The 27768-nt window shown below is 41.7% G+C and overlaps 1 protein-coding gene across 4 annotated transcripts; it reads right to left on the bottom strand.

Annotated features, from left to right (window-relative positions):
* Nucleotides 1-1549: 1549 nt before the first annotated feature.
* On the bottom strand, nt 1550-27509 carry inpp5l (inositol polyphosphate-5-phosphatase L). Of its 4 annotated transcripts, none has more exons than XM_077520645.1 (16): nt 26973-27505; nt 24649-24690; nt 23960-24060; nt 23558-23645; nt 13239-13302; nt 12716-12819; nt 12465-12517; nt 9735-9854; nt 5988-6072; nt 5814-5903; nt 5617-5691; nt 5435-5508; nt 5229-5340; nt 4260-4328; nt 4115-4174; nt 1550-2195 (listed from the first exon to the last, which is right to left on the bottom strand). In XM_077520645.1, the coding sequence occupies exons 1-15, from the start codon at nt 27030-27032 to the stop codon at nt 4133-4135; spliced, it is 1179 nt and encodes a 392-aa protein (XP_077376771.1). In that variant the 5' UTR covers nt 27033-27505; the 3' UTR covers nt 1550-2195; nt 4115-4132. The 4 variants fall into 4 exon arrangements, 3 of the variants coding, with proteins under 3 accessions (XP_077376771.1, XP_077376773.1, XP_077376772.1); XM_077520647.1 differs by lacking the exon at nt 26973-27505 and adding an exon at nt 26032-26964; XM_077520646.1 differs by lacking the exon at nt 26973-27505 and adding an exon at nt 24781-26007.
* Nucleotides 27510-27768: the final 259 nt, after the last annotated feature.

Here is a 27768-nt window from a genome sequence, read left to right as displayed (position 1 = left end):
GTGTGGCGTCAGTGTCAACTCTGATTCCCGATTGTGTCCGTCCACCTGTTTCCCCATTACCCTCGTGTGTTAAATAATCTGTGTCTCCCCTGTCTTGTTTAACGTTTTATAGCCTTTGTTTTTTCTCTCGTAACGAGGTGTTTTTTGTTTAATAAATATCTGCCTTGACGGCCAACTCCTATCTCTGCCTGAGTCCTAAATCTGACACACCTTGTCATATAAAATGGATGGATAACAGTTTGGCCATATTTTGGACAAATTGTGTCATTTCTCCCATTTTTAATGACTGGACACAAATCATGTGCTGGCCGGTGGCAGTTCAAATAAAATGAGCTTGCTATATTGCTCATGTGGGGTGTATGATCAAATTTAAAGAAATCAATACAAGCTCACCAGTTCATTGACCAAATAGATTCCGTGATTCCACATAGCTCACAATTCTGTATGGAGAAGTAAATTCTGGTAAACATACATTTGAAATACCACCAATGCAATTTATAGGCAGTTTAACAGGAAATCCACTGGAACATAAATTGATTTTGAGTGTTTTTGCACTTGGATGCAGCATTTTTGGAGAGGGTTGCGCTTACTTTAGACTTAATTGTGAGCTGTATTTCTTGTGAGGATGCGTGAACGGTGTTGGGAGGGTTAGTTAGTTGGCTGTTAACTTTAGAAATGTATTCTGATACAGTTAGTTGCCTGTTTAAAAAAATGTAGTTACTAATGTAATCCATTTACCATAATATTAAAGTAACTTGATTACATTCAATTACTCCAATACCAAATCAAAAATATACATAAATCAATAAAATATATATTGATATACTTTTCTGGTCTTTTCTGTTAATGAATGTTTACTCTGCATGTCTCTGGAACGTGGAAGCTGGAGCAACCAGGATTCAATTCCCAAAACCTCAGAACTGAGGCAGATGTGCTAGTGCCATGTTGCAAGGCATCATAACATTATATCATAACATTATTATTCCATTTTGGGATATCTGTCAAGAGCGAATTGTTTCACATGACGACTGTGAAGGCTTGAACCAGACCAAGAAACTATTTAAAGGCTTAGAAATCCTTTGTAGGTGTTTCAAGTAATTCATTGATTCGACAACATGAACATGTTTTCAATATTCAGATTTTATGAATTTGGAGATTCTGTTATATAAATGTGGGAATGAAATTGCAGTACAATTTACAACAGTGAAATTTATTTTCTCTGTCCGGGACCCCTGTTACTGGAATTGCCTGTAATCAGCTGCATATTTTTGTGCTGACCCGAAGTATCGCAGTGTGTATTTCTTTCCAAATGTTTTTTTTTTTTTTTTTAAATGTAAGTCCAACGAAATCTCTGAATTCTAATGTCGACATTGTAATAGCAACAGTGGTCAACTTATTTAGGTCTTTGCAAGATGCAGCCATGAGTGACCTCAGACAACATGAAACATTTTGAAAATATGCAGGGTTCATTGTTTTGTTTTGTTTTTTCCCCGCAAAATGTTATTTTCAGATGGACAAAACGTAAAATCAAACACTTATTCACATGTAGTTACCATGTCTGTTTTTCTTTATCACATTAAAAGAAATTCTGATATGTTAAAACAAATGGAATAGTTTTATAATGTCAGAGGAAGAAATGAAAGGAAAAACACAGTTCCATGTTTCCACATGTGACACCTGTCTGACAAGTTTGAGCTCTTGAAAGCACTTTTCAAACCTGAAACTGCAAATTTGGAAAAATAATACTTTTGTTACATACCATTCTACATAGTGTCTACCCCCTCCAAAAAACATACAGTACATAAAAGTGATAAAATATCTGTCTGACATTATTTTTTTGTGAAATGACAGTGAAGAGAATAAAAACAAAATATCAGTAAATAGCTAGAAATATAAAAATCCAAAACAAAAGGACATTTACAGTTGCAACAAAAGCATGTTTACAGTTAAACATTCTATGGCTCATTAAATAAGTTCTGAACACATGACTAATAAAATATGTTGAGAGATTCAGTGGTGAAGTCCAACTGCCGATTATCACTTATACTTAAAAAAAAAAAAAAAAAAAAGTCACATGAAGGTCTTGAACATGAAAAATCAGAATCGACGAGCTTTCACTTGCGCTTGAACCAAGTTCTACTTTTGCTTTTCTTTTGTTCCTCGGGTACTGTGACGGTTTTCTGAGGATGTTGCACCTTTCGAGACACACCCACAAACACATAAAGATCGTCTGTGAGAAGTTAATTAAAGGTAATTACACAAAAGCAATGGAAACACACACAAAATGGACAATAACAGTGTGAGTGGAGTGGAACTGTTAGCGTACTTCTTTTTACCTTTATTTATGCAGGTAAGGTAATTGAGAACAGATTCTCTGCACTGCCAACCTGGCAGCAGAGTAATCTTATTATGTAATCGTCTTGCCAACCTTTTCTTGGCATTACTTTTGTGGTTAGGCTTGGAGGACACATTATGTCAACTACGTATTTGTTCTATCTATGCCAGAAACATATATTGACAAGCAGAACAATTATAACATGCTCTTCCGCTACATTGTAGAAAGTACAATTAACATGGGTATCCACCTGTTGCTATTCATACAGAACAGAATAATAACTGTGTTCAATTACGGCCCAGATTCCACAATAAGTAAATAGATTTGTGAGTAAATTGAAATGAAATCGTTGATTAAAATTGCACCAAAACATCGTCATCATGTCATATTAAAAGCTGCACATCTGTTCATAAGGCAAAGTTGTATTCCATTTGTGCAGTTCTAGCACCCCCTGGTGGTTTGTTTACAGTGCAGTTTAACTTTAATTAAGAATGTTTTGGCCACTGCAGCGGTTATCACTCCCATAAATCAGTGATAACAGCAAATATTCGTCAACATTTCCGTCAAAAAATTTTTCCCGCACGTTTCAGCTGAACAGAGCATTCTCAACTACATAAAACATGATACTTTCCATAACTGAGCCAATAGGAGCACATGGTAAAGCCCATTTCTTTATCAAAGCGGTTATGTAAAAAATAAACACAATATTGTGATTCCCCCCCCCCCCCCATATGAGACTTTTTTTTTTTTAAATATCTTCAGTTTTTATATAACATCATGAGCTTTTTTCTCTCTTTTTTTTTTTTTTTTTTTTTTTTTTTTTTAACACTGCCAACCCCCCCACAATATTACTATAGCTCTCGTATCGTTAGGTTCGCATCATGATATGTATCGTATCGTGCTGTTTGGATATCGTTACATCCCAAATGTTAACTCATTCACTGCCTTTGACAAGTATACTTGTCAATTGTATTTTTTAGAGCGGTGCTAAATGGGGGCGAATCTGAGCATGCTCCACTGTAAATATCAAACTTGGAAACAACTTTACTGATGCCCAACCACCGGTAGATGACATCATTGCCCCATTTTATAGGAAATAAACACAGTTTCAGAGTCCATGGGAGAAATGGCTGTATTTTGGCAAACCTACATTTTTCTGCTGTCAATTATAAAAGAACGGGACGGGACAAAAAGTAGGGAGTCTATTCTGTTATTTGGTAGATTCGGTTTATATATAATTATTGAATGTAATATCACGTGAGTATTGGAAATGTAAAAATTTTCTATAATGACAGGCAGTGAATGAGTTAAGGATGTACCTTGCTTCACTTGACTTCCTAAATGACTTCAAACTTTATGTGATGCAACACATTCACAAATCATAAATTGTCTCTTACTATTAAAAATCATTTTATCCTAATTGTGTTAATTTAAGCAAAACAAAACAAAATCATGGCCATAAAAATGCCAGTATTCAGTTGGGGACAATGAATTTCTCCCTTGTCGGCCATCCAGAAGCAAATGTGGGCCAACCAAGGAGTTGTTGGATCCAGATCGACAGCGGAGAGGTTGTAAAAAGCTCACTGAAAGGTGCTGATGGCACAAGCACACAAAGGAGAGCTGTTGAGTCCCGCTGGTACTTCATCTTACTTCATACGGCAACAGTGAGGACCTCGTCTAGCTAATGTCTCTCTGGGGATCACAAATAGATTGCTGCCCTCATATTCCCCCCCCAATCCCCGTCCCCAGTACGATATGGACACACTCTCACTGGTTTACCTCTGAGAAGATCCCCAGTCAATGTTCATTTGTCTTCAGTGCAAAGAATAAGAAAACAGGCTGTTGAAGAGACAATCATCCGTTATTATCGCATGTACAGTCAATGCCTGCTTAGTTGGCGACGTCATTTTCAATCAAACGTTACCTTATGATCCCCCATACAAACATTTGGGCCCACCGTGTCGTAAATAACACTCCTCTCACCATCGGCGCCCTGGAAGGAGAGAAAGTGGTGTTATTAACAAACCAGTGATAAACTTAATGAGTTGACAGCTTAGTTAGCCCTTACACACACACTTTAAACAACACGTTTCAAACACATTGTAACACATTGTGTGAAGTATGGCTGACAAGGTTATTATGGTTAGCAAAAGCTTCCAAAATAATTAAATCTAAAATTGGAAAAAAAAAAAATAAAATATAAAAAAAAACAAAAAACAAAAAAAAACCAAGAGTACTTCAAAAAATGAAATTATTAATTAACTATTAATAGCTATTATTGTAGTGAAAATATCCATTGTTTTCATACAGTATATGTCAATTTCATACCTGAGCTTTTGGAGTTTATTTTAAATGTATTTATTTTGGTATTATTGTAAGGCTTAATTTATAATATATCGCTGGTGTCGGGCCAAAACCTCACAAGTCACAATTTTGAAAATTTCTTAATTAAAAATAAATCAATAATCTCTATACCTACCCAATTGACCAATCTAAAGTGTTGAAAATGGCTTCCTCCCCTTGTTGAACAAACATGCCGTTTTTTTCAGGTGTCCTGAAAAGTGATTTTTTTTTTTAGGTTTTAGGCCGACGTCAGTGGTATATTTATATATTTACAGAAGAAGAAAAAACTAAACCTAATCCTAAAATTACAAAATAACTAAACTACAACAAAGCATTTTTGAAAAATGAAAAGCTAGCAAACTTACTCTAAAAATGAATTAAAAGTTAACTGATTTAAAAAATATAAGTTACAAAAATAGAAAAACTAACTATAAAGAAAAATCCCAAACTATTATATCTCTATTGTATTAAGCATTTTGATGAAGAAAAAGTTGTTGTTTTTTTAAATTAGATGGCTATATGCTAACGATTTCCGCATCTGCTGACTTACACTGTGGATGAATTGTTGTGCAGAATGTGACATGAGAATCCGATCACACCATGCAGGACAGCGAGTGTTCATGTACTGGGTTGGTTTAGTGTACTCTTCACTGTAAGGGTAGCTGGGAGTATGTAAGACAGACAGCAGCATCTCACATAAAGGGCTGTTCAAACTACAAGAGAGGTTGTGCATTTGCGGTGAGATAAAAACCTCACCTGGGTGGAAACTGGATTTCCTCTTCTCGAACAACATCGTGGAAGGCTGTGACTTCTTTGTCATATTTTAGCAGCTGGAAAGGAGATCAATGTATTGTAAATGAACATCCAAACTTTTCATTGGCTGTCATAGAATTTTCTGAAATGTGATAACACATAAATCTGGATGATGATGATCTCACCGCTTTGCCGTTGTCTTCTCTGAACACGGCCTGATACAGGTAGGCGAAGAGCTTGTCCTCAATCAGCAGAAGCACCTGACAATGAGAAAACAACATTGAGCTGCATTGGAATAAGAATTGACGTTAATAAATAAATAAATAAATAAATAAATAAATAAATAAATAAATACATAAATAAAATGAAATAAATGCACCACCTGTCGGTCAGCTTTCTCCTCGCAGATGATTTTCTGCACTTCGTTACTGCTGTCCTTAACTGTCTGGACTTCGGCCGAGGTAGACAGATGCTGCTCACATGGGTGCACAAGCGTATTGGTCAAATAGCAAGGGCCATACCAATATACAAAGACAGCAGCATCGTTTGAGCATACCTGGACTAGATTCAGTGTGTCCAAACGGAAGTTAAAATCTCCAAACAGGAAGAAAGGCATCGGTGTGTGGCAGTTGTCTGATATCCTGGGGGAAAAAAAAAAAATCAACACAGGCTTGGAAATGCAAATCTTTGTATTATACACTCATCCATCCATCCATCCATCCATCTTCTTCCGCTTATCCGGGGTCGGGTCGCGGGGGCAGCAGCTTCAGGAGGGAAACCCAGACTTCCCTCTCCCCAGCCACTTCAACCAGCTCCTCCGGTGGGATCCCGAGGCGTTCCCAGGCCAGCCGAGAGACATAGTCTCTCCAGCGTGTCCTGGGTCGTCCCCGGGGCCTCCCGCCAGTGGGACATGCCCGGAACACCTCCCCAGGGAGGCGTCCAGGAGGCATCCGAACCAGATACCCGAGCCACCTCAGCTGGCTCCTCTCAACACGGAGGAGCAGCGGCTCGACTCTGAGTCCCTCCCGGATGACCGAGCTTCTTACCCTATCTCTAAGGGAGAGCCCGGACACCCTGCGGAGGAAACTCCTTTCGGCCGCTTGTATCCGGGATCTCGTTCTTTCGGTCACGACCCACAGCTCGTGACCATAGGTGAGAGTTGGAACGTAGATTAACCGGTAAATCGAGAGCTTCGCCTTTTGGCTCAGCTCTTTCTTTACCACGACGGACCGATACAGAGTCCGCATCACTGCAGACGCTGCACCGATCCGCCTGTCGATCTCCCGCTCCATCCTACCCTCACTCGTGAACAAGACCCCAAGATACTTTAACTCCTCCACTTGGGGCAGGATCTCATCCCCGACCTGAAGACGACACTCCACGCTTTTCCGACTGAGGACCATGGTCTCGGATTTGGAGGTGGTGATCCTCATCCCAGCCGCTTCACACTCGGCTGCGAACCGCTCCAGTGAGAGCTGGAGACCCCGGCTTGATGAAGCCAACAGCACCACATCATCTGTAAAGAGCAGAGATGCAATGCTGAGGCCACCAAACCGGAACCCCTCCACGCCTCGGATGCGCCTAGAAATTCTGTCCATAAAAGTTATGAACAGAATCTGTGACAAAGGGCAACTTTGGCGGAGTCCAACCCTCACCGGATACGAATCCGACTTACTGCCGGCAATGCGGACCAAACTCTGGCAACGGTCGTAAAGGGACCGAACAGCCCGTATCAAGGGGCCCGGCACCCCGTACTCCCGAAGCACCCCCCACAGAACTCCCCGAGGGACACGGTCGAACGTCTTCTCCAAATCCACAAAACACATGTGGACTGGTTGAGCGAACTCCCACGCTGAGCTGGTCCACTGTTCCACGGCCAGGACGAAAACCACACTGCTCCTCCTGAATCCGAGATTCGACCTCCCGACGGACCCTCCTCTCCAACACCTCTGAATAGGGAGGCTGAGGAGTGTGATCCCTCTGTAGTTGGAACACACCCTCCGGTCCCCCTTCTTAAAAAGGGGGACCACCACCCCGGTCTGCCAATCCAGAGGCACTGTCCCCGATGTCCACGCGATGTTGTAGAGGCGTGTCAACCACGACAGCCCCACAACATCCAGAGTCTTTAGGAACTCCGGGCGGATCTCATCCACCCCCGGGGCCCTGCCACCGAGGAGCTTTCCAACCACCTCAGTGACTTCGACCCCAGAGATAGGAGAGCCCACCCCAGAGTCCCCAGACTCTGCTTCCTCAAAAGGAGACATGTTGGTGGAATTGAGGAGGTCTTCGAAGTATTCCCCCCACCGCTTCATGACGTCCAGAGTCGAGGTCAGCAGCACCCCATCGCCACTATACACAGTGTTAATGGTGCACTGCTTTCCTCTCCTGAGACGCCGGATGGTGGACCAGAATTTCCTCGAAGCCGTCCGGAAGTCGTTTTCCATGGCCTCACCGAACTCCTCCCATGTCCGAGTTTTTGCCTCAGCAACCGCCGAAGCCGCGTTCCGCTTGGCCATCCGGTACCTGTCAGCTGCCTCCGGAGTCCCACAGGCCAAAAAGGCCTGATAGGACTCCTTCTTCAGCTTGACGGCATCCCTTACCGCTGGTGTCCACCAGCGGGTTCGAAGATTGCCGCCGCGACAGGCACCGACCACCGTACGGCCACAGCTCCGATCGGCCGCCTCAACAATGGAGGCGCGGAACATGGCCCATTCGGACTCAATGTCCCCCGCCTCCCCCGAGACAAGGGAGAAGCTCTGCCGGAGGTGGGCATTGAAACTCTTTCTGACAGGGGATTCCGCCAGACGTTCCCAGCAAACCCTCACAATACGTTTGGGTCTGCCAGGTCGGACCGGCATCTTCCCCCACCATCGGAGCCAACACACCACCAGGTGGTGATCAGTTGACAGCTCCGCCCCTCTTTTCACCCGAGTGTCCAAAACATGCGGCCGCAAATCCGATGACACGACTACAAAGTCGATCATCGAACTGCGGCCTAGGGTGTCCTGGTGCCAAGTGCACATATGAACACCCTTATGTCTGAACGGTGTTCGTTATGGACAAACCGTGACGAGCACAGAAGTCCAATAACAGAACACCGCTCGGGTTCCGATCAGGGGGGCCGTTCCTCCCAATCACGCCCCTCCAGGTCTCACTGTCATTCCCCACGTGAGCGTTGAAGTCCCCCAGCAGGACGAGGGAGTCCCCAGAGGGAGCGCTCTCCAGCACACCCTCCAAGGACTCCAAAAAGGGTGGGTACTCTGAGCTGCTGTTTGGTGCATATGCACAAACAACAGTCAGGACCCATCCCCCGTACACTCATATTAAATGCAAAAAGACATTAGCATCACTTGTTAAAGTTTAGCCTAAAGTTTTTTTTATGTTTTATTCTTAAAACATTAACTCATTCAAAACCAAAAACGTGTAAACACGTTTTTTTTAATACTTTGTCGTTCACGCCCAAAAACGGATTTATACGTTTTTGATTTTTTTTAATGTTTTGTTGGGGGTTTTTTTCATGCAAGAGCATACAGAAGGCTTTAATGCAGCTTCTGACATGAAGAGGTGGCTTAAAGCCATTGTAGTTATTACAAAAAACGGCCAGCAGGTGGCAGCATTTGTTATAGCAATAGAACACAATATTCTATGAACCTTGCAAAATCAGCCAAAATGAAGTAAAACAGCCGAGAGCGATGGGGTTGCTTCAGTGAAAATGGCTGGGAGTGAATGAGTTAATTTTTTTTTGTATTTTTGTAACAAATGAAAAGAATGTTAACGACTAGTGTTGTTCCGATACCGATACTGGTATCGGCAGAGGTGCCGATTCTGTCGGTATTGGTGAGTACTCAAAAATAACATGCCGATACCATTAATCCAACGCTAATATAGGATTTTGGATGCAGCATCTTGTGTCTTGCTGGTGTACGACATTCACTGATATGTGACATGTTCACTGCATGCCGATCAAAGATATCCTATTGGCCCTAGAATGCTCTGAACCAATAGCAGGACAGCTTTTTTCATGTTGAGGGAAAAAAAAACTCAAGAATCGGTATGGTATCGGTATCGGCCGATACTGCAAAGCTGGGTATCGTATCGGTATCGGGGACCAAAAAATGGTACCAGAACAACACTATTAACGACCCAAGAGTACACCAATAATTCAAATTCAAATTAAGACTGCGGCCACTTACAGATTGCACACTTTTACTTTCACCAAAGCAAAACATGATAATCATTGCAATTAAATTGAACAGTTGGCTGTTGGTTATGAATGTTTTGACGTAGCAGCTGCAACTCGGACCTGTTGATGACGTGGCGCAGTGCGTTTTTGCGGTTGGCAGAGTAAATAGAAGGACTGGAGTTGCAGGCAATGAGGTTGGAGGCATCGTGAAACAGGTGGATGTTGACGAGGTCCAGCCCTCTGACAACACAAACACACACATAAATACATACAAAGCAAAACTGTCACAAATGTGTTATTACTAAATTGCACCGTATGTGGATAGCATGCACGCCTGTCAGGCAAAAGTTCTGGGTTAGAATTTTCACTCCAATCTTCTCTTGTGGTGTTCATGTTACATGTGCGTGTCTGGGTTATTCCCAGATTCCTCCCACATTCCACAAACATGTATGACAGGTTAATTGAAGACTCTAATTTGCTCATAGGTGTAATGAATGCTTATTAAAATCTTGTTCGTCCATTTGAACTCTATTTTCAGAGACGGTGCATGTGAAAAGGCTGCCAATGCCATATACTAATTCCCATGCAGGTGCAAGCCTCGCTGTTCTGGCACAGCAAAGCATGCATGTCCTTTGGCATCCGCCCGGCGTATTACAAATTTGTGGCTTAAACCGCATCTAACATTTAGTGCAAGGTAAACAGACCGCCGTATTGCTGTCACTGTTGAATATTTTTAGAATCAATTAATGTATCAATTAACAGACGAATCTGATTCATTTTAATTTTGCATTAAAGTAACACTAAGGACCATTTCAACCTTAATTAAATATTTTCATAACTCTTCTGATGAAACATCAACTTAAAACTAGTTGCATGGTACCTTTGCCATGGCCTGAGGGGGTCTGTATCATTTTTACTGGCACTAAGCAACTTTGAGAATGGTAGGAACGAGGAATGTAACGATAACGGCAATATCGTGATATTAAAAGTGCCACAATATATCATCATCATCGCCAAGTCACGATATTAAAAGCAGCACATGTTAAAAAAAAAATCCGAGTTCATTTACATTTGTGCAGCTCTAGCACCCTCTGGTGGCTATTTTTTTTTTTTTTTTTTTAAGTGTAGTTTAATTTTCACAAGGCATGTTTTGGCCCTTCTATGTTTATATCCACGCTAATGGTCAGATCAAAGGGAACGTAATACGGTTGTGAACCAAGTCAATATGTGTAGGAATTCAATGTGTGCTTGCATCAGCAAGTAAGTACCTCAATATATATATTATATCAATATATTTTTATATATAATTTTATCATGTTTTATAAAATTTTTCATTACTGTATTGTACCCAAGCACAATATTGTGTGTGTGTTTTTGTTTTTGTTTTTAAATCACCAACCTGCCCACAATATCGTGATAATTATCATATCGTGACATTCATATCGTGATAATATTGTGCTGTGATGTTTGGATATCATTACGTCCCTAGTAGGAACACTGCCACACAAAAAACTACAAGTGTGCTGACTGCTTTATGGCATACATCACTTCCCCCTTTACCCATTCATTACAAATACAGAAGTCATTCTGAATGGCGACGCATGATTACTGCTTTCCTGGCAGAAGTGCAAAACAATTGAAACGTTTTATCTGAGGAGACAAAAAGAAAAAAGAAAAAGGGAAGCTACCCGGTCAAGGATCAACATTGGTCCGGCTTTCACTCGCTGGCGTGAGCTCAAAGATGATGCAATGCGCTTGTCCTCATGGGAAATGTGGTCTTCCTTCAGGCATAACATCAGCGCTTTTGTCCATATGGCGCCGCCATAATCAACAGAAACTGAAAGTTCCTTAGTGTTGCTTTAAAGTGTATTACAGGAGCATTTTTTCCTCGATTAAAAAAAGGGAGTTGATGATGTACTATGTTAGCGGTCCGGTCATTGTTTTCCGAAGCAAAAACAGATTTTGCAAATGTCTGAGACTTGTTCTTGGTGTTGTTTTGATTGTGTGTATGAGTTTGATGTTTATTTATTTCTCTCTTTATTCACTACTTCTTATTTATTTACTGATGTAAAATGTATTTACTTGTAAGAAAAAAAAACAGTATTTTCGCACTTTAAAATGTTTGCTTTGTTTGTTTGTTTATGTACAGCACTTTGTATACAGCAATGCCTGTTCTTAAAGCGCTTTATAAATAAAGTTGAGTTGATTAAACACAGAAGATAATCAGTCTTCTTTCACGAAGGACAATAGAAATAAAATAATTACTGTTGATATGCTGAAATCAGAGGGTTTGGACTATTTCAAATGAAAAAATTGCTCCAAATTATTAATCGATTATTAAAATAGATGTTGAATAATTTGATAATGACTTAATTTTGACAGCTCTAGGTCACCGCCGGTCTAAACGCAATTTTTCCTGCATGTGATCAGGGTGCAGGCAGGCGATACCCGAGCTCCGCGGGCACGTGTAGTGGATGTCATTGTTTCATTCAAAAATATGACAACAGTGGGCATCATTATACTTATTGTATTTTTTTTTTTAATCATCACACTAGCTGGCATGCATCTCTCATAGGGGGCACACTACCACCCATACATTAGGTCTGCGGACATATTCAAGTCACCAGCAGTTCTTGCCAGTTTGACATGCCCAACAGAGCTAACCATCCTTTTTTTTTTTTTTTTTTAAAGATTAGATTTAAAATGTTAGCTCACCCGTAATTCTGAACAGAACAACCAGTAGAAAATGGATGAATGGACATCTATGGTAAATTGGAGTTCAATAGGACCTAATGTTATGGCTGGCGAGCGTATAAATTGGATGAGCTGGGATTAGTGTGATGTACGTACCGGTCGTGGATGATCCAGCGGGTCCTCATGAAGCCCTTCCTGGACCACTTGAACTACAACACAAACAAATTAGCAAGAGTCACTAAACAGCAGCCAACCAGATCATTATTGATCCTTTCACATCATTTATCTCATCTCCCTTGTCAGAGCAGGCAGACGGCCCCTCCATTCCCGGTAGACTCATTTGTCCAAACATCTCCCTTTAGGCCAAACATTACTTCCCACCCTAACAAATACACACAAACACTCACATCAGGCCAGAAATTCTTTGGGAATTTCTCTTTTTCGACAGTGGCGACCCCATCCAGCGAGCCCACATACTTGTCCAGTCCCGGCACTGCTTTAAAATCCTTAACTGTGAAGGGCAAAGACGAAGAGGGAGGGACAGGCGGCTGTCATATAAAAGAGTGAGGAAACATGCAAACAGCAATCAATAAACTGGTGTTAACCTCATCAGTGCGGCATACGTGATGAGGGGAGATCTATAAAGGAGCCATTAGACTGCGTTTGGTGAGCGACTATCAGTTTGGACCAAACAGCAAGTTGGCAGCTCCATGATGTTTATGGTTCTTCCATAAGCTTTTTGGAGGAGCTTTTTCACGCCTAACGTGACTGGACTATGCAGGTGGAAAATGACGCCTTTAAACATTCCGACATTTTGCAAATGTGTGAAGGGGTGAGGAGTTGAGGAGAGGGGGAGTTGGGCTGTAGCTATTAAAGGCTTATCACAAGCTGTAAAGAAATTTGCTTAATCACAATCAAGATTGCTTTTACCACTGAAGTCATACTGGCGGATGTTCTTCAATGACTTGTGGATGAAGTACATGCTGCCCAACGCCTGCATGCAAAAGAACAAAGAAGTGACAAATTACATCCTGCAGATAGAATTTCATATAATGAGACTTTTAAAAGCAATACAACACAATTAGATGAGAAGAGACAGTCTAAACGTGTAATCCTGGGAAGCCTCAAGAGCCCCTATCCTGTTTCCGATGTTTCCCTCCTCCACCACAACTGAATCAAATGATCACCTTGTCAGCAAGCTTTGCAAATGCCTTACAAGGATCCTCCTCCAACACACCTGATTCATATAACCAGGATGGTTATAAGGCTTTTGCAAAGCTTGCTGATGAGCTGATCATTTGATTCAGCTGTGTTGGAGGAGGGAGACATCTAAAATAGGCTGGATAGGCTTAGAGACTCTCGAGGACTGGACTTGGACACCCCTGTGCAATCCCTTTCATATCACAATCCATCAGTGGTCTTTAGCATTATGGATAGAGCAATTGTCGGCCAGGCCGACTATCGGTGCTGATATTCGGCATCGGCCTTTAAAATAAATAAATAAAACAATAAAAAAAAAAAATGTGTCTGCCTACAATTTAAAACTGTGTTAACCTTGGGGAAATATTTAAGTTAAAAGAGATGGTGCTGAACCTGGGAGGTCTCTGTACCTTTTATTAATGTTTGAAATGAAAACAATGATACTTGAAAGTTTCGAGGGATCGTTCGGCTTTTTTAACATGAATCTCAATTTCATCCTCACCTCCCGTGTCAGGGCGCCGCGCAGTGATACGAACGAACAGAAAAGTAATGGCTGGCGGTAATGGCGTCTGACTTTATTCAGGAAAGAGTATTGTGATGGAAATGTATCACGCTTTTGAAAACAAATAGTTTTTAGAAGAAAAACTCTTTATTTCCGACACCCCAGCCAGCTTGCTGGACTATTTTCCTCTCGTCCAACGCCGAACCAGAACTGGTGTCACCGAACGCTGTCAGGGGTAAGTCAGTGCTGATCGCACACACGGGAGGTGAGGATGAAATTGAGATTCATGTTAAAAAATCCGAACGATCCCTTTAACATTTCAGTTATTGTGAGATTTTTGGGGAAAAAAGTACTTACTGTAAAAAAAACTAGAGGGACCTATATTATTTACTTGTTTTGTTCAAGTTTTCATTGAACTTTTTAAAACATACTGATAACCAATGTCTGCCATTGGCTGGCAACCAGTCCAGGGTGTCCCCCGGCTACTGCACAGAGCCAGCTGAGATAGGCGCCAGCACCCCCTGCGACCCTTGTGAGGAATAAGCGGTCAAGAAAATGGATGGATGGATGATAACCAAAGTTCCCTCTTAGCTGTTTTTAGCTACAGTGCAGTGCTCTCACCACAGCAAATGTCTTGCAGCGCAGTAAAAAAAAATCCTAACCTGCATCTGTATTTACTAATTGTATTTTTTATATTATCTTCCTTTAAACAAATTAAAACTTTATATAGTACGTGTGGTTAATGGAGTGGGAAAGTAAAATGTGACAAAAAAGATTAAATGCAAGGGGAACAGCCATGTCGTGTTGTGGGACGTCAATGAATTGAGCATTACGTTACTACGGTGACGCCAGCCGCACCACGCACACAACATTCCCACTTCACTTACAGTTTGAATAGTAGTTTGGGTGCACACACAGGTGTTCTGCTGCACTTTGAAGCATGCATACATGATACAAACACTCAGCACTGACGAGACAGCGACGCGCAACCGCGCCATTCAGGAAGTCCAAATAGGGCGTAGTTTACGAGCCTCTTCAACGAGGCTTTTCACGCATTTCAGAAATGTTCTTATTTTATAAATTACATTTTCCATTATTTTTGAGTGGACGACGTGGGCCCATATTTATAAAAATTGTTTTGAGACTTAATTATGCTTAAAATAACCCGTGATTAAAAACAAGTAACAAACTAGGTCTGAATCTAATCGTATCGTCTGACACATGATGTACAAGTGGTTTGAATTTTTTTTGTAACATACATACATCATGTAATTTATGATCTCAGGTTTTGGACAGGTGTAATACTGGTTTGGCTGCCATGTGCATGTCTGATGTTGTCAAGAGCTTACTGTATATAAATGGACTCAGGTGGGTTTACATTTCACAGCCAATTTGTCCTGATGGCTTTTGCGTTCATTTAATTGTTAATGGTTCTGACAACATGATGCGGACAAATCTTTGAATAGCCATCACAGATATACCTTATAAGAGAAAAAATATATGTGTTAATTTAATAACAATGAAATGTGCATGTAGCGCTTCTTGCAGTCTTATTGGTACAACCAAACGCCACACACGGCGGCATTTCACTGTGGAGACAGTAAATTAACATGAAAACGCTGCGGGAAAACAAATATTTTCAAGTTTGGTCGGCTTAATGGGTGGCAACGTAAGATGGCTACCGGTGGCTTTGTGAGTCTGTAGAAAAGTCAGTGGATGTCGCTCACCGTAATCCATGGATTGCTCAAGAAGTTTGCGTGAATAGACAGTCACATGGAAAATTAGAGGGAACATTGCTGATAACTTTGGGAGCTCCCTGAAGTTTTTGTTAGAATTTTAAAACAAACATTTTATTGTCTAATATTTAAAAAAACAAACAAACAAACAAAACAAAAAACACTTCACAAAAGTTGTTCAAAAAAACATGTTTGAATATATTTCAACCAAATTAAGATAAAATCAATTTCTCCAAATTAAAATTATTAATTAATTAGGATTTTGAAAAAAAGAAAAACTTTTTTTGTTAATTCTCCTCCACATTTTTACTGAAAATTAGTATTTTGCTCCGCATATCTTTAATGTTCTCCTAGACTACTAATAATCGATATTATCCCTGAAAAGAAAATAATTGTTCTATCTCCTGTTCCATTTACAATAAAGAATAAATACAATTCCATTCATTCCCACGGGCTCACCACCGGTGGGAGGGGCCAAAGGGGTTGGGTGCAGAGCAGGCTGGGCAGCAGCCAAGAGCGGAGACCTTTGTGGACCGACCGATCCCCAGCTACAGAAGCTGGCTCTCGGGACATGGAATGTCACCTCTCTGGCAGGGAAGGAGCCCAAGCTGGTGTTTGAGGCCGAGAAGTTCCGACTAGATATAGTCGGACTCGCCTCCACACACAGCTTGGGCTCAGGTACGAGTCCTCTCGAGAGGGGTTGGATTCTCTTCCACTCTGGAGTTGCCCACGGTGAGAGGCGCAGAGCAGGTGTGGGCATACTTATCGACTCCCGGCTCAGCGCCTGTACGTTGGGGTTCACCCCAGTAGATGAGTGGGTGGGGGGAAGGGTTCTGACTGTTGTTTGTGCATATGCACCAAACAGCAGTTCAGAGTACCCACCCTTTTTGGAGTCCTTGAAGGGTGTGCTGGAGCTCCCCAGCTCCCCATGGGGACTCCCTCGTCCTGCTGGGGGACTTCAACGCTCACGTGGGCAATGACAGTGAGACCTGGAGGGGCGTGATTGGGAGGAACGGCTCCCCCGATCGGAACCCGAGCGGTGTTCTGTTATTGGACTTCTTTGCTCGTCACGGATCGTCCATAACGAACACCGTTCAGACATAAGGGTGTTCATATGTGCACTTGGCACCAGGACACCCTAGGCCGCAGTTTGATGATCGCCTTTGTAGTCATGTCATCGGATTTGCGGCTGCATATTTTGGACACTTGGGTGAAGAGAGGGGCGGAGCTGTCAACTGATCACCACCTGGTCTTGTGTTGGCTCCGATGGTGGGGTAAGATGCCGGTCCGACCTGGCAGACCCAAACGTATTGTGAGGGTTTGCTGGGAACGTCTGGCGGAATCCCCTGTCAGAAAGAGTTTCAATGCCCACCTCCGGCAGAGCTTCTCCCTTGTCCTGGGGGAGGCGGGGGACATGGGCCATGTTCCGCGCTTCCATTGTTGAGGCGGCCGATCGGAGCTGTGGCCGTAAGGTGGTCGGTGCCTGTCACGGCAGCAATCATCGAACCCGCTGGTGGACACCAGCGGTAAGGGATGCCGTCAAGCTGAAGAAGGAGTCCTATCAGGCCTTTTTGGCCTGTGGGACTCCGGGGGCAGCTGACAGGTATCGGATGGCCAAGCGGAACACGGCTTCGGTGGTTGCTGAGGCAAAAACTCGGACATGGGAGGAGTTCGGTAAAGCCATGGAAAACGACTTCCAGACGGCTTTGAGGAAATTCTGGTCCACCATCCGGCATCTCAGGAGAGGAAAGCAGTGCACCATTAACACTGTGTATAGTGGCGATGGGGTGCTGCTGACCTCGACTCAGGACGTCGTGAATCGGTGGGGGGAATACTTCGAATACCTCCTCAATTTCACCGACACATCTTTCTTTGAGGAAGCAGAGTCTGGGAACTCTGAGGTGGGCTCTCCTATCTCTGGGGTCGAAGTCACTAAGGTGGTTGGAAAGCTCCTCGGTGGAGGGGCCGCGGGGGTGGATGAGATCCACCCGGAGTTCCTAAAGACTCTAGATGTTGTGGGCCTGTCGTGATTGACACGCCTCTACAACATCACGTGGACATCGAGGACAGTGCCTCTGGATTGGCAGACCGGGGTGGTGGTCCCCCTTTTTAAGAAGGGGGACCGGAGAGTGTGTTCCAACTACAGAGGGATCACACTCCTCAGCCTCCCTGGTAAGGTCTATTCAGGGGTGCTGGAGAGGAGGGTCCGTCGGGAAGTCAAATCTCGGATTCAGGAGGAGCAGTGTGGTTTTCGTCCTGGCCATGGAACAGCGGACCAGCTCTACACCCTCAGCAGGATCCTCGAGGGTGCGTGGGAGTTCGCTCAACCGAGTCCACATGTGTTTTGTGGATTTGGAGAAGGCGTTCGACCGTGTCCCTCGGGGAGTACTGTGGAGGGTGCTTCGAGAGTACGGGGTACCGAACCCCCTAATGCGGGCTGTTCAGTCCCTGTACGACCGTTGCCAGAGTTTGGTCCGCATTGCCGGAAGTAAGTCGGATTCGTTTCAAGTGAGGGTTGGACTCCGCCAAGGTTGCTCTTTCTCACCGATTCTGTTCGTAACTTTTATGGACAGAATTTCTAGGCACAGCCGAGGCGTTGAAGGGGTCTGGTTTGGTGGCCTCAGCATTGCATCTCTGCTCTTTGCAGATGATGTGGTGCTGTTGGCCTCATCAAGCCGTGATCTCCAACTCTCACTGGAGCGGTTTGCAGCCGAGTGTGAAGCGGTTGGGATGAAGATCAGCACCTCGAAATCTGAGACCATGGTCCTCAGTCGGAAAAGGGTGGCGTGTCCTCTCCGGGTCGGGGATGAGATCCTGCCCCAAGTGGAGGAGTTTAAGTATCTTGGGGTCTTGTTCACGAGTGAGGGCAGGATGGTGCGGGAGATCGACAGGCGGATCGGTGCAGCGTCTGCAGTGATGCGAACTCTGTATCGGTCCGTCGTGGCTGAGCCAAAAGGCGAAGCTCTCGATTTACCGGTCGATCTACGTTCCAACCCTCACCTATGGTCACGAGCTGTGGGTCGTGACCGAAAGAACGAGATCCCGGATACAAGCGGCCGAAATGAGTTTCCTCCGCAGGGTGTCCGGGCTCTCTCTTGTAAATAGGGTGAGAAGCTCGGTCATCCGGGAGGGAGTCAGAGTCGAGCCGCGGCTCCTCCGCGTTGAGAGGAGCCAGCTGAGGTGGCTCGGCATTTGGTTCGGATGCCTCCTGGACGCCTCCCTGGACAGGTGTTCCGGGCATGTCCCACCGGCGGGAGGCCCCGGGGATGACCCAGGACACGCTGGAGAGACTATGTCTCTCGGATCGCCTGGGAACGCCTTGGCATCCCACCGGAGGAGCTGGTTGAAGTGGCTGGGGAGAGGGAGGTCTGGGTTTCCCTCCTAAAGCTGCTGTCCCCGCGACCCGATCTCGGATAAGCGGAAGAAGATGGATGAATGGATGGATATTTCATTCATGGAACTCAAATGAAAAGATTTATCTGTTGTATCAAGGACATATTGGCTTCTAGTGTACTATTACACCCACACCTTTACATATAATATTCATGTTTTTGATAATAATTCTGTGCATTATAAATGTGTTGTGTGCTTCTTTAATTTGCAGTAATGATACTGATACAATAGAATGTAAGCAGTACTTAGACGACTGGCTATTTATCTACTGCAAGTTTTTGGCTAATATTTGCTCTTCGCCGCTGCAAGTGTATTTCTCACTTACAGGTCTAATTAAGGCTTATCTCATTTCTCAATACACACATAATGATATGGAATATGAGTCCGTCAATGAAAGAGTATAAAGATTTTTAAGCTGAAATTGCTCAGTTTTGATCTCTCAGACTCTGTCAGAGAGGTATAAAATGGTAAATGCAGAGCCCTAATATAGCACTTTATAAAGGTTCACATCCACCCATTTACTATAAAATATATATATATATATATATATATATATATATATATATATATATATATATATATATTTGTGGTTCTAGGTTGCAGTGGTAGGACTACCCTCACAAAATGTCTGGTGAGTGAGGTGATCATCCGCATTTGATTGAAAGGTGCAAGGTCGTCCACATGAAGGCAATAATAAACTTGAGCATCGTATAACATTTACTGTTTCAATGCAGCAATGCTTGGCCTTCTGTGTGTGTTTTTTTTTATAAACTGCAAAAACATTGATTTGAGCAACAAACAAAAGGCATAAAGTCCCCGAAATGTGGCGACAAAAACAGCTGAAATCATCTCAAGTTGACAGGTGAGCCGATGAACTGAGATGTTTGTTTCGCCATTGTGTGAGCCTCGCACAATGACGGATACTATAAGATTGTTTGTTACTCTGCCAAACACACCTACAACTTAATACAAGAGACTACAACCAACCACCCCCCCCCTGTAAGTGCACTTCAGCACCCAATCATCTCTAACATGGTCTGACAATTTTTAATGTACTAACTGCCTGCTCCACTGATCTGATTAATCGTGTCCCGCGAGATCAATAAAGACAGAAGATTAAAACAATTTAAAAGGTATTAAGCAGTGGGCCTGCCGCTGTCTGCCAACATTGCTTGGAGGGACCGGCGGCAAAAGAAAAATCAGCCTTTGCTCAGAGGGCTCGGGGCGTGACGGACCACTGTGCAAGCACCCCCACCTCCCACAAGACATCATTACTCTTCTGTGCCAGTCATTCTTATTTAACAAAACAGAGGTGTTTCTGTGCTTTGCGTCAGCGAGCAGCAATTAGGGAGCAACTTGTCACAAACTCATGACTGGAGCATGGACAGAAAGAGTGTTCATAAAAAGCTATAAGAAAACATTTACAACAAACTTTTCCTTTTATTACATTAATTATGTTGCGCAAGCTGGGAAAATAAGCTCTAACCCTATATCGCCAAACGTATCCTATTAAATACAACACATTTTGAGCCCTCTATTTCATGAGTAGAATTTTTTTTGCCCATTCAAACTCTGACGTATATAATCTGACACATGCATTGCACGGATAATCCATTAGAGGGTAGTATCGCCATCCTCCATGGCCTTTCCAGCGACCTTGCAAGATCGCCCCAATTGAGAAAGGAGAGACACTTATTAATAGTGGGAAATGTTCTTTCTGATTTTTGGAAATACTAATATGTTTGATATGTTGGTTTATTATTATATTTTTGACAGTTATAAATGTACAAATTTAAAGCATTGTGACCAGATACATCAGATATGACATAAATCAAAAGTCATGAGGAAGTTGATTTTCAATTTTTTTGGGAGCAATAAATACTTACAAAGAATCATAATTTTATCTCATATATTTCATGGTCCAGGCTTGAAATTGCTAAATTTGGCTTAGTTTAGTTTTAATAGTGCAAAAAAATTGCACACATTTTGCTCCATATACTCCGGCCAGCACCTTCTTCATCAATCAGTTGTGTGCAGTTTAATAAAAATAATAATAATAATAATAATAAAAATATTGACTTACAAGTGATTTTTTTTTATCAAAATGCCATTTGTTCTGAAAATGCATGCATTTACTTTTGCAGCCCGTCCGAAAGGAGAACACACACACACACCCCAAACTCTCTCTTTCTCAGGCATGTAACTGATGATCTGCAGCCAACGCAAAACAAATTGAAAATCAATACAGGTGGCACGGCCCTAATGAGAATGAGGCTACACAGCGTGGATGGGCTGGGGGTGCGAGATCCCTCTCAGGGCAAAGAGTGGAGGGTGCGAACACTTGAGTGCAGGGGGAAACTTAGTCCCAGCTGCCACCATGGCCTTACACACTTTATTTATTGTGCACAAATAGGTTGGAATCAATAATTTTCATCTAGACTTAAATGTATTGACTTGGCCCTGTCACCCGCACACCTGGCCATTGACTTTCTCCTTTTGACTTCTGGCGCCTCTGCCACACAAGCCAACTGGCCCCTGTTGACAGATTTCAGGGCAAAGGGATCAGCTGGGAGGAGTATGGGTTAATAGTTGAAGAAAGACAAGCCGTGTAACCCATGACGTTACACTTACAAGGCGTTCGAACGCCTTTTCTGAATAAGTTCATAGTCAGTTGAGCAGAAATTGTCATTTGAACTCACAGTCACATTCACTCCTACTATGGACAATTTGTCTTCAACTATGCAAGTTTATAGAATGTGTGAGGATAACAGAGTATTTTGAGAAAACACACACAGACACAGGAAGAACATGCAAACTCCAAACAGGAAAATCAGAGCCTGGATTTGAACTCATCACCTAAACTTCGAGGCAGATGTGCTCACCAGTCACCCACTACCACAACACAATTGAAACAACAAAACAAAACAAAACAAAACAAAACAAAACAAAAAATATTTTCAAACCAGGAACTAAAATAAAAGATGGAAATATTGTCATTACACAAGTGTGCACACCCTCAGAGGCCTTTGGGGCAGGTTTGTTATGACTCCCATTTAACTTGAATTTGAAAGTGATTGGATAGTAATTGGATAGCCACATCCCCAGTTATAAGTTTGTGCACACTTGTACTAACAGCTTTTCTTTAATCACTTGAGTTGTACAGGGTAAAATCCCAACAACAATGGACGATTAAAGTATGTATATATACACACACACACACACACACACATATACACATATATATATATATATATATATATACATACATACATACATATATATTAGGGGTGTTAAAAAAATAGATTCGGCAATATATCGCGATACTACAGCACGCAATTCTTGAATCGATTCAATAGGCAGCCGAATCGGTTTTTTTTACATCCATTTTTGATGGAAAAATATTCCACAAAATGTCGAACTTTCACACCTGAAGCATGGAAGAATGTTATATTAATGGAACATTAAGCCTTAATACTTTATTTCAATGCTGATCAAACATAAAAAAGGTTACAACCTGTTTGTTAAATACAGTGGCTCACAGTTATAACACTGAAGTTTGAAATCAATAAATAATACATTTTCATACAAATCTTACAGTGTACATGTACAAGTTTACTGAATGGTATTTTCTAAATTTGAGTAAAAAAAAATCTCAACAATCGGCTTGTAAATTCATATCGGGATTAATCGGTATCGAATCGAATCGTGACCTATGAATCGTGATACGGATCGAATCGTCAGGTACTAGGCAATTCACACCCCTAATATATATATATATATATATATATATATATATATATATATATATAAACATATTTATCATAGTCTTATTTTTCTTCAATACCAAAAGAAAAAAAACAAAAAAAAACACTGTCATTTCAACTGAGGGGTATTTACTATTTATATACACTGTATATATTGTGCATCCCAACATCTGAAGCACAAAATATGTAAAAATGCAGTTGTACTGGTTGAGAAAGGCAGAGGAAGCTACATTTTTGTAATTTCGACCATAGGACATGCAACATTATGCAACAAGCACTGTATTTTTTCATTCATGAGAACTTGGAAAGTTACGAGAAACAGTTAATGTTCTTACTAATTACAGTCCTGCGATTGGCTGCCCATAGCCAGGTGGGATAGGTTCCGGACCGGACCCCCCCCCCCCCCCCCCCCCCCCCCCCCCACCCTTGTGAGGAACAAGCGGTTCAGAAAATGGATGGATGGATGGATGGATTAATTAGTCAGTTTATTAATTTTAATAACTGTTAACTCCACACTAGATAATAGTGGTAAACTATTAAGGATTCTATGTCACCAGAGATCTTGCGCTTCACTTTTCTACCCAGGATGAGTGCTCCATCTAGAGGACGAGTCTGAGAACTACTGCACTGTTCCAGCTTTAGCGTGTTTCTCACCGTGAAACGCTCTTCTGCTTGAAACTGGTTGTCCACGTATATGCAGCGCCTGTCAAAATCTTTTAGTTCTTCACTGGACTCAATGCTCCTGAAAAATAATAGAGCTGTTATTGGCAAATGTGCTGAACTGCAGCGTGTTTGTCCAGCAGAGAAACAGAAAAACATCTGATCCCACAGATTTTTAAAAACCAATTTAGTAAAAAACTTCATTTAAAAGGTTTTGCGTTATTAGTTGGTAAAATAACTATTTGTAATGAGTTATTTACACTTTTGAGCAAACAAGTGGAAGAACGTTGAATTGACTGATAATGGGAAAACATTTGAAGTAGTCGCCCATTTTGGATGCAAGACAATGATCCCTTTGCTGTTATCAAAACAATCATTCATAGTTCATTTTCCTACCAAAAGAATTCTTCTGCGTGGCCCATGTTGATCATGTACTCTTTCCCTCCCACCTCCTGAAAGTGCAGGCCGATGAACTGTGGCTGGTAGGTGCGGATGGTCTGGTACACAGAAAGCAAAGCACCACAGTATTACATAATAAGCAGAGAAGAGGAAAGTCACATTTGTTTGTCACAGGACGAGGGTCATTTTCCACTTTGTGTCAGTCAGGTGGAAATGTTTGGTCACTCAGTTTACATACCAGCCATCCATTGGTTCATTTCTTATCAATGATCAGCACAGTATCCGTTTTCCATAGTACATGAAACAGTTCATGTAAATACAGTACAGTGTGTGTCATGTGGTAGTGATTCCCAACCAGGATGCTGTGGTGCACAGGTGTGCACTGAGATAATATTCAGTTTCATTTCATTTGTCAGACAATTATTATTTATTAATCATAGATATATTTTTGTTTATCTATGCCAGCGGCCAATATTATGTGCTTCCATTAAATGGCAGAAAGTACAACAAAAGCTGTGTATCCATCTTTTGCTGTATACAACAGAAAAAGTCATGGTTTCTTGAGAGTTGTATCAGTTTTGTATTCAAAAAGCCAGATTTCACACTGAAAATTTGGTGACTCAACTGAGAAAAGATCATTATTTGAGTATTTGTAACTTTTTGTGACAGTTTTAATGCAAACGTACCTTGTATAACTCCTGTAGCCATTCATTTTGTATTTCACCCACCTATAACATGATACACAATGCAATAATTATCCATCCATCCATGATCTGAACCACTATAGTTACAGTAAAATAGATCACTGTCATGCAAACCTGGAGGAGTTACATCTTTACAATCCAAAGAGAACCCTACGAGAGCTGTGTCAACAATAAATTAGAGTTTTGATCAACACTGTCTGAGAGACATTAATAATGTATCACTGTTTATTATAATGAGAACCGTTGCTAAAATATTAGTGACACAGTACTATTTTACACTACTGTACAACAACCAAAATAAACATTCATACAGTACATAAAATTAGTTACTACTAGAATGATAACTATCTAGACATTGTCAATCAAACTTGAACCTTGTTAAAGATTAAAGGCAGAATGTTTGATACTGCTCATGTATAGGATGATGTAATATTGTGCAAGGTTTTAACTGTCACATGTCGTTCATGTTATTTATATATGGTACTTCAACTTGCGCAACATTTGAAAAGTAACTTTACTGTGTATGAAAAGTTAAAAAGAAAAGAAAAAAAAGAAACACTACTGTACTACTGGACTTAAAATAAGGTGTTGCCTCAAGCTTCCTTCTAGCATGTTTGATTCTATTTCATGTTTTAAATGTTTTAATTTTATTGAATCCAGTGATTGTTTTGCATACCACTTGAGGTACTCATACCACACTTTGAGAATCACTGCCATAAATTGAGGACATGCTTTCAAATCTGAGCTCCTTAAAGTTATGATTTTCATCTAGCCACCTATTTTTAGCTACCTATTGACCTTAGGAAGAATTTTCATTAAGATGATGATCATGATAATTAGCTATGGCTTTTAACAACAAAACCAAACCATCAAACAGCGCCGATATCCTCAAAGCTGGATGAATATTTTTGGAGTGTTTGTTTATCCTGTACGAATGGAGGCGGGCGGTATTCGACTAGAAAAGCTCAAATCTCTCAGTAAAGATAATCATCTGTTTACATATCTCCCACAATGGGATCTAACATGTTTCCACTGGAGCTCAATCTGGCACCCGGAAACATGGGCAGGAGCCAAATTTCCATGAGCGTAGAGAATCACTTGACCTCACCTAGAACTTTGTCAGTCCAACCAGAACTAAAACTTACTGAAAATGAAGCTGGAACTTAAAACATATTGCATTTTTGCATCTACAATAAAATGCTACAACCAATACATGCAAATAAGTATTAGAATTAAATGAAAACTGCATTAACCAGGAACATCAACGATCCAAAATGACAAAGTATTGGGACGCAAGGCCATACAGGAAGTGAAAAATAAAGAAAAGAATGCTCAGGTATTTATTTCTTTAACTAACCAACTTACTTATTCAGCTAATTCCGACAGTTGTGGTAATTAACAGTTGGGGGGGTGTCTTAATCCACTCCTGTATTGAGTTTACACGTTCTCCCTGTACTTGTGTGGGTTTTCTCCAAGTACTTCAACTTACTCTCAATTTCATTAAAGCCTAAAATGTCCTCAGCTTGTTATATTGTTTACAACAACCGGTCCTAATTGTATCCCACCTCTTAGGATTTGTTTTGGATATTATATTGTGCAACCATCTTATTTTGTTCACTAAGAGTTGAGGTCAAACTCAAGCTCATATTTATAAGTTCCGTAAACTATTAACTAAAGGATAGAATTATACAATTATCTAAAATGTATTGGTATGTCAGTCATGTTATTTATTCAGGTGTCCTAAGTCTTTTAGCCATGTAGTTATACTAATTTTATAGTCCATTTATTAAAAGTACTTCCTAGTTTTTATATTTCCCGCATTATTTACAATAATTCAAACTGCAGAATAAAAAGATGTACAGTATTAGGAAATGCATGTGGTTTCCTGACGAAGAAGGCCTGACAATAACGAGAACTTGTGACGTAAACACTTAGAGGCCTTGACGTCACTGTCAAACTCTCGCGCCAATCAGGTCACCACCGACTTGATTAATATCGTCCTGCTACAAAAGCTTAATGCTATTGTGTGGAACCTCTTTGGAAGAAAGAAAAACACTTTAAAGTGTACTGTGACGTTAAGTGTAAAAACATCTTGAATGTGCGTAAGCCGCTACGCAACACGTAAGGTGTGTGCGTAACATTACAATCGTGACGTGTGACGAAATGGCGCCCATTCGAAGTACAGTAACAGTTGGCCTTAGTAGTTCCATTAGTTCTACGTAAGATTGCCAACATTAAACAAAAAACGTTTTCGGCCCTGTTTTGTGTAGTTTTACATGTACATTAACAACAGCCAGGTTACTTACATTGTCGAAGAGTGACCCGACATTTGCGGTGACAAGAAGTACCTCAGTGTGTGTCTCCATGGTCCAGTCACATAAAACACACACACACACACACACACACACTTGACAATCTCCTACGATCAGGCCTATAAGCGACTTCCTCGGCAGCTTAGAAAGGCTTATTGTGAGAACAAGAGTAGTTAGCGCTTAAAATAAACTAGCATCGCAGTATAAAGGTCCCGTGCCGCGTTCTAGTCCAACTTGTTTGCGACAGCGGGCTGTAGTCTCCGGTTGTCAAACGCAGCAGAGGCGCTCACTGCCATGTCGAGCACAGCCGGAGACGGAGCCCCCCCAAAAATATTGAGTACTCTTCTTGCGTGAATCTCCGAGTATCCTACAAGTAAGCTGACTAAAACCAAAGCGGACTGAGCACAGCGATCAGCCTGCTCGAACCAACAACTAACAGCAAGATCAAGTCGTGTTGCGTTAAATGAACATTGGCGCTCCGCCCATCTCTGCGCTGGGAATCTTGAAGGCGTCTTAGCGCCACTAAAGCAAATTTGAATAGAGCACAGGGAACTACGCTAATTTGTTGACACTACGCGGCAGCTAACGATGCCACGTTCACGTGTATTATTAATAATACAAGGGGACGTATGGCACCGAAAACGTCCTGAGTTTAGCGACTTATTTTAAAACAGAACTTGAACGCATCACTCGCGCTACCACAAACACACCGCTGATCTGAGAAAACAAAACAAAACAAAACAGGAAGTAGTAATTTTCTTTTACTGGAGACGTTTGAATAGTCTTGTTT

This window comes from Festucalex cinctus, chromosome 5, assembly GCF_051991245.1.
Source record: "Festucalex cinctus isolate MCC-2025b chromosome 5, RoL_Fcin_1.0, whole genome shotgun sequence".
Taxonomy (NCBI): Eukaryota; Metazoa; Chordata; class Actinopteri; order Syngnathiformes; family Syngnathidae; genus Festucalex; species Festucalex cinctus.
This window is presented reverse-complemented; position numbering and strand designations above follow the sequence as displayed.

Excerpts from the sequence above, each read along its gene's own strand:
- inpp5l (XM_077520645.1), bottom strand. The coding sequence starts at position 27,032 with ATGGAGACACACACTGAGGTACTTCTTGTCACCGCAAATGTCGGGTCA. Across the intron at positions 24,691-26,972 it reads TCGGGTCACTCTTCGACAAT|GTGGGTGAAATACAAAATGA; the intron begins GTAAGTAACCTG and ends ATCATGTTATAG. Across the intron at positions 5,509-5,616 it reads GAGAAGACAACGGCAAAGCG|CTGCTAAAATATGACAAAGA; the intron begins GTGAGATCATCA and ends TCTCCTTTCCAG.